Source organism: Colius striatus, chromosome 16, assembly GCF_028858725.1.
Source record: "Colius striatus isolate bColStr4 chromosome 16, bColStr4.1.hap1, whole genome shotgun sequence".
Taxonomy (NCBI): Eukaryota; Metazoa; Chordata; class Aves; order Coliiformes; family Coliidae; genus Colius; species Colius striatus.
In genome coordinates, this window is record NC_084774.1 from 16,232,114 (window position 1) to 16,239,833 (window position 7,720).

General features: G+C 51.7%; 1 protein-coding gene across 1 annotated transcript in view; it reads left to right on the plus strand.

The window, feature by feature from the left end:
* Window positions 1-4,476, plus strand: part of B4GALT5 (beta-1,4-galactosyltransferase 5) — a 39,727-nt gene extending 35,251 nt beyond the window's left edge. The window contains exon 9 of the mRNA XM_062008952.1: window positions 1,444-4,476. Within this exon, the coding sequence (XP_061864936.1) occupies window positions 1,444-1,591 (148 nt within the window). The 3' untranslated portion in view covers window positions 1,592-4,476. The remainder of the gene's footprint in view (window positions 1-1,443) is intronic.
* Window positions 4,477-7,720: the final 3,244 nt, after the last annotated feature.

Below are 7,720 nucleotides of genomic sequence, written 5' to 3' on the forward strand. Positions count from 1 at the left end.
TTTTTCTGATTCTCTCCCTCATCCTCCTGGGGATGGGGATGGGGAGTGGGCAGCTGCAAGGTGTTTGGATGCTGGATGGGGTTAAACCACATCAAGTGGGACTGAGCTCTTGCCCTAAGAGCTCTTTGGACCCCTCTCTAAAAGAAGGTCACTGAGGGGCTGGAGCATGTCCAGAGATGGGTACTGGAGCATGTCCAGAGATGGGTACTGGAGCAGGGGAAGGGTCTGGAGCACAAATCTGATGAGGAACTGCTGAGGGAACTGGTTTTGTCTGGAGAAGAGGGGGCTGAGGGGACACATGGTCACTCTCTAGAACTACCTAAAAGGAGGTTATAGTGAGATGGGGGTCGGTCTGCCCAGTAAGAAGTGAAAGGGCAAGAAGAAATGGCCTCAAGTTGCCCCAGGGGAGGTTTAGATTGGAAATGAGTCCCTGAGAGGGTTGTGAGGCCCTGTGCCAGGCTGTCCAAGGAAGTAAGGGAGTCCCCAGCCCTGGAGCTATTGCAAAGCCATGGAGCTGAGGTGCTGAGGGCCATGGGTTAGTGCTGGGCTGGGCAGGGTGAGGGGAGGGTTTGAACTCGATGATCTTACAGGTCTTTTCCAACCAAAACAGTTCTATGATTCTCGTACCTGAGTGGGGGGACCCAGCACTCCTCACTGTGGAGAAGGAAGGTGTTCATGAAGAGTTTGCATTCTGCCCATGTCGTGATGCTCTTTGAAACCAGCTTTGGCACTTCCCTCTTTGTGCTCACTCAACATCCTCCTCCCAACACATCCCTTCCCTGGTGCTTTGTCTGTCTGCAGGTCTCAGCCCGGGTCCCACTTGTGCTGGTGCTGCCAGATGCCCAGCACTGCAGCTCAGACAGTCAGTGTCTTGTCCTGTTGAGACATTTCTGCTTAATTTAGTTCTTTCCTTCCCACTCTTAGCCCTTACAGCTCATCACGCCACCCCTAAACTTGTCTGAGGCTGTTCTCATGCACCAGCTGCAGTTTCCTTCCCCAAACCATCATGCTTTTAGTTTTACTTCCTCATCCCCTATCCCTCAGAATAATACTCTGCTCTTGTTTGTGGTCCAGTTTCTTAAAAGTGGGAAGGACCACATCTCCCATCAGCTGCTTTCTTCTGGGATGTTTTGGCTGGTGAGGGCTCCCTCCTGGGAATGAGACTAGCAGGCTTTGGGCAGGAGTTTTTGACAGCTGAGTGCTTGCTGGTGGCACAGAGAGCATTTTGCTCTTCATCAAGTGATGGACTGTAGTTCTGTAGAGTTCAGGATATTTACCAAGGTATAAAATGTGATGGCTGTCTTCATTAAGGGCTCAGAAATGTGTTTCATAGCTGCTGCTGGCACTGGCTGTCTCCAGGGTGCTGTAGTAGCTTTGGGAGGGCTTTGCAGGGCTGTGTGAGATAGAGGGAAGTGACTCTGGCCTCTGGTTCTCGTTTCACAGGTACGCTTTGCTGAGGAAGTCAAAAGAAAGGCAAGCCCTGGATGGCCTCAATAACTTGAACTACTTTCCAAACGTCACGTATGACGCCTTGTATAAGAACATCACTGTTAACCTGACACCGGAGCTGGCTCTGGTGACCGAATATTAAGAGGAGAAAATAACTTTGCTCTGCCCTTCACCAAGAAAGCACCATGCTAGACTTTCTTTTCCAAGGGTTATTGAGGACAAGCAACACTTTGTCTGATGAAGGATCACAGTATTTTGGAGAATAAGGCTGAAAGTGCACGCACAAATTGCCCCAGCTGTACCAGTCCAGCCCGATACTCGTGCAGCGAGCTCAGCAGTCTCTCTTTTTTTTCTGCCACTTGCTTTCTGGGTTTCAGGACAACGGTTTGACCTGCTGCTCTCATCTCCACATTCCTCTTCCAGCAATCTCTAGCACTGGGACTCACCTTGGACACGCTTTCTCCTCCGGGAAGCGGCTCAGCTGAGTGACTCTGCCTTCTCGACAACCAGCGTCGGGAGCGACTCGGTCGGCTGCTGCCCTGGTGGGAGATCAAACGACTTCTGAAACCCTTCTACGTCTGTGCAGTTTTTTAAATGACCTGCTTGAAGTATATACAACAGAATCGCTTCTTAAAGAAGTGTAAGTGTAAATATGCTGTGTAAATTGCCCCTTTTTGTTTCTCTCTTACGGCTCATATCCAGGCAAACCCAAGGCAGAGGTTTACACACGGTCACTCATTTTAGTCCTGAGTTCTGTAAACACTTACGTGTACATCACTGTCCTCGTGCAAGCTGTTCCCTTTTAAGCCAGTGAGACTGCCTGCATGACTTGAGCTGTGCATATGCAGAAAGGTTTGTGGGACAGGGCCCTAAACTTACCCGTGCAGGAGATGAGAAATACAGCTGTGCCCATTGCTCATTCCAGAAACCATGGGAGTGGCTTTCTCCAAGGAAATGGGAATATTGATGAAAAAACTCCTCTTTCTATCACTTTTGCAACATGATGCACAAGTGATTCCAAAAGCCATAGGCAATAAAATCTTTTGCCTGTTGCTCTCCATCCCACTGATGGTAAATGTGAGCTTGGCAGGTTGCTCCAGAGCTCGTAGCCACACTCATAGCCCACAGGCCACCTGCTTTTGCCCGGGTGCCATCGTTGGGATGGGGCAGCTGGCTGCAGCACATCGAGCTTGCCCAGGGCCAGCAGTGCCCGTGTGCCACTCCTGTGGCCTGGTGGTACGGTGTGAGAGGTTGGTTTGGCTGGTATGTGTTGTGTACATCTAGCAGCACACCGGAGTGCTGTTGGAGGCAAGTGGTGCACTCGGTTATCACCGTCAGCACCTGCACAGGCACAGCCAGGAACAGGTTGTCACAGGTTAGTGAGAGAGAAATGAAGGACACATGAATCAAACTCACAGAAACATGAGGACCAGGAGCCAGAGAGCTTGGTCTGACACCCCATCCAAACTGGAGTGCTCCCTCCCTCCCTTCTCCGATCTTCCATCCCCCTTCTCCACAGTCACTGTGGGCAGGCTGGGCCCCGGGCTCTGCTCCCCACTGCTGCTCAATCCAGCACCGACACGGTCACTCTTACTGGACCTCTCTGACTTAAAAGCAAATACATTGGGAGTTGCTTTTGAATTTGTATTTATACACAACAGTGGTGGGTACTTAACCTCCCAAGAACTTTAACTTTCTTTTATCGCGTTGTTTGCCTTCGGTTCCCTTCTCATGGTTTACATTTGTTTTCTCGGTTCCGTGGACGTATGATCCCCATACGCATCTGTGGTGGGTGTGACTGCCCAGGGCATTCCTAACCCGTACCCAGAAAACATTAGCTTAGGAAACACGAGTTCCTGTGCAGAGCTTATCGGGCAGTATGAGAGGGCAGCCTGCCCGCCCTTGAAAAAGCACCGATAAGTTGGTAACTTAGGTTTGAAACCTTTGAACTTACACGTTGCTTTAAACTTGCTTCCCGAGGGGATTCTACCTGGTTATTTATAGGCAGAGGTGAGGATTTGCTTTTTATGGCACATATAGCAATAAAGACTTGCTTCTGAATCTCCTCTTAATTCCCGTGGACCCTTTTCAGATGCTGAACCCGCGTTGCCCTCCCCCCTCTCTTCTTTCATCTTGAGACCTTGCTAGAAATCTGTCTTTGTTCAATGGTGCTTCAAACAAGGAATGTATTTCAACCAGTCCCAAGTTCACTACCCCGGGAGTCATGCATGTGTGTGTGTGAGTAGGTGTTAAACTACTTTAGTCGGGATCCTCAGCCCTCCATGTGAACCTGACACCCGTCGCACCTCGTCCTGAACAAAAAGCCGTTACCTCTGCTCAGAAATGCACTCTGCAGTTGGCACTAAAGGGTCCACACCCCCCTCCAGCAGCATCTTTTGGAGTTCTTTTTGTTCTAATCACGTTGAAGTTTGGGTTTTTTCTCCTTTTTGGTTTTTTTAAGATGTGGAATATCTGAAATGTGCACTGTTAATCTTATCAGCTATGTCAAATACTGTATAGTAAATGTAACTGTTAAAAACATACCGTCAAGCGCATGTGCTGTTATGGTGTAACAATTCTCGTGCTAAGGAGAACTTTGTACATATTCTGGCAGCTGAAATTCAACAAGGCCACTCGTTTGCCCCTCTCATGTCAACACCACAGGCCAGCCTGCTGGAGGGCAGGCCCTGGTCTGTGCTGACTCCTTGTTTTAAAAGGGCCATCTGGGTTTTATTTGCAAAAGCTATGTATCGACAGTTGGTTCTCTGTAAAGCTCTGCTTCTCGCAGGAAGGTACTGTCTGAGCAACAGCCCGGCCTTTGGGGTTGCTCACCATCACAAGTGGCTTGAAACTCTAAAAGTAGCTTTCCATCATCATGGCTTTTGAGCTTACTGTTATGTTTTTAAGAGGTGCCAGGGGGACGTTTTTGCACTGAAGACTAGTGTTTTAAAACACACACACACTTCTCAGCAAAGCAATCCTTTGTGTCATTACATTTATTTACCCATGTGTTTGTACATTTTTGTATTTGTTAATTTATGAATGATTTTTTCAGTAAAAAATACATATTCCAGAACAAAGATTGCAGTGGTTGCTTCTTTAAATAGGAGCTGAAATTTGTAAGCCTAGAGGGGTAAGTGCTTATGAGTGGAGAAGGATGTGCTCTGGATGCTAAAAGCTGATGAGAAAGTTCTCAGTGGGGCTGGCCAGAAGTAAGTTGAGTGCAGGATGGGGGATGCTCCCCAAGCTTTACTAATCTGATTGTTCTAAGGCCTTTTTTTCCAAGTGCCCGCTTCAGTGTAGTGCCAACGGAGGGGCCAGCTGCTCTCGGGGAGGTAGGTTGAGGAAGATACGTGTCTGAAGGTGGTGCAGGGCTCAAAGATGTCAGGTGGAAGGGTTGGCAATTAGCTTTTTGATCAACAAGCCCAGGCAGCCAGACAAGCTTCCTTGAAGCAGCTTTAAAATATCTTTTCTGCTGCTCCGCAGCGTGCAGGCATGCTAGAATAAATAGCTGGCAGCCCTGGGTTGTTCCAGGCCTTGCCTTTATTTAGCTCTCCTTCTTCTGGGAAGCTTCCTCCACCCCCAGCGCTTGGCTGGAGCCTGCGTGGGGCCGGGCTCCCTCCCACTGCTGCTGCTGCCGCCGGCCCGGCACCGCCACTGGCACTGCCCCTTGGTACCGGCACTGCCCCTTGGTATCGGCACTGTCCCCCGGCACGGGCACTGCCCCTCGGTACCGGCACTGCCCCTTGGTACGGGCACTGCTTCCAGCACGTGCTGCGGGTGTGTGTGTGAGATCCCCTCCTCGAGGCCAGCTGTAAACAAAGAGCTGGGAGCAGACCCCCCCCTTTTGCGTGGGCTGTGCTGGGAGAGTGCCAGAGAGGAGCCCTGCAAGGATTGGGCATGGCAGAGGGATGAGCAAGGCGGAGGGACCAGTGTGGCAGGACAGGCAGGGCAGAGGGACAGGCAGGGCAGCACAGCTCTGGTGCAGCCACTGCAGAGTGGGGCTTTCCTCTGCAGCAGCCCACGCTGTGTGGGAGCACGCTCCGGGCTCAGGCTGCAGAACAGCTCAGCTTTCTGCGCTGCAAACTCCTCGAGCTTTTCTGCAGACCTCATTAAAAGAATCCCCAGTCACCCAAACAGGGTGTTTTCTCCCACTTCTTTCTCCCCTGCATCCATGTGGCACGATAAACCTGCCTGGGATGGCCAGGGCAAGACACATCCTGGGGCATCCCTGCCTGCCTGGAGCAGCCCCCAGCCCCTGTCCAGGGGAACACCCTGCTCAGGAGCTGGCAGAATGGCTGGGCTGGAACGTGGGCCAGGGGTTTTCTGTCCTGTTCATGTGTATTTTCACAGCACTCCCCAGCCCGTTGGGGTGTGTGCATGGGCACTGAGGTGGGCTGGGAAGAGGCAGAGGCACTGGACCCTCACTGTGGTGACCATGCAGGGGAAGTGCAAGGCTAATAATGCTTTGCATCTACTCATTTCCCTTCAGGGCACCTGCTCTATAAATCAGACCTTTTCTGAACATCTGAGAAATACCACAACAACCAGAGTGACTTCTTTTTTCCCCCAAAGTTCTGTGCAGCATAACCTTTTCCTGCCAGAAATGGGTCACTACAGGGACCAGATGGTGCAGTGTGGCCCCTCGTCAGGCACAGATGAGCAACTCCAGCTGTACATGAGCGGGGCTGATGAGTGCCCACAGCATCTGTCCTGGCAGGACAGGGCTGGGCTACGTGGCCAGCAACCAGTGCCTCTGGTGCCAGCTGGGATGGTGTGTGAGGTGATATCCCTGGTGAAACCTCAGCATGGTTTCAGAGGCTCCTCCAACGCTAGGTAGCTGGTTTGGGGTTAAAAGTTTCTGGTTGCAGCAATTTCCCTTTCAGGTTTCTAATTTCCTGCCTGGAGCAGGTGGGTTGAGAGGCAGTGCCCTGCCATGAGTCACCAGACACCCTGAGCTTTGTGCCTACGTGCCTGGCTCTTGCGTTGGCCTCTGTCCCTGCAGCTGGAAAGGTGCTTCCCCCTGCCAGGCACAGCTGGGGTGTCCCACTGGCCCCCTGGCTTTGCCACTTCGGCCACACTCCCCGTGGGAAGAACAAGGTGTCCCCTGGTATTTATTCTTTCCTTTGGCAAGCAGTGTGACAATATTGACTGTTATTTAAGAAGAGCTCTTGGTAGTCAAGGGGCGAGAGAAGTGAACAGGAGCAGTGGGGTCATGGAGGATTGACAGCAGCTCTCAGGCTGCTGCTCTTAATAAATCCTGCTGGAGAGGACTTCACAAAAAAGCCCTTTCCCCTGAAAGACTCTCCTGGATACAGAGCCAAGGGCTGCCATGAGCCACAGTGACCAAGCCAGTGAGACCAGGCAGGTCCTCCCTTCCCTTCTCTGCCCCAGGATGTGTTTGGGATTGGCAGTGCTTCCCTTGGGAGCATCAGAGTAAAACCAGCGGCCTCATCACAGCCCCTGCAGCCACATCTCAGCCCTGCTGCAATTTGTATTTGCCTGTGGGACAGGCTGGGGACCTGGGATGGGTCCTGCTCCCCCTCTGATTGCATGAAAGCAGCTGATTGTGTTACTCAGGTGATGCCCTGGGATCCATCACAGGGTACAGATGTGCTTGGGGCTTTGTTGTCAGGATCTGTCTCCAGCATGGCTGAGACCTAATCCCTCAGCCTGAGCTGAGATCTTCATTTGACAAAGCAAATTCATTTATAATTCAGAGCTACTTTTGTGGCTGGAAACTTTTCACAGGTGACTGAAGGGCCTGGAGATGCCTCAACCCCCTGCAGCCAGCTCAGGGCAGAGGGGACAGAGCAGAGGGTCCTTCACAGAGCTCGTTTCTGGGGAGGGCTTGGATCTCACACAGAGAGGGGTAGAATGGGCCAGTTGTGGGGTGTACAGCAGCTCAGTAATTCAGTCTGGCACCAGGCACAGGTAGCGCTTGGGGCTCTTTGCCTGGCTGGAGCAGGCGGTTACCTGGACACATCAGCTTTTTACCTGGGTAAGGTCCTGCCAAGCTGTGCTCTCTGCTTAACTGCCAGAGGTGTTTACTACCAAAGACAGTGACCACAAGCTCTGCAGAGAGGGGCTGCACCCCGGCCATGGGGCATGCACTGGGCGGCTGGATCTGCTGGCCAAACCTCTGTTAGCCAGATGACCCGGTACCCTATGAGAAGACAAAACCAAGGAGCTTCAGAAATGTATCTCAGCCTCAAACGTTGTCAGCACAGCTCCTTGACCCCCTCACCCAGCCGCAGTCCTTATTGCAACA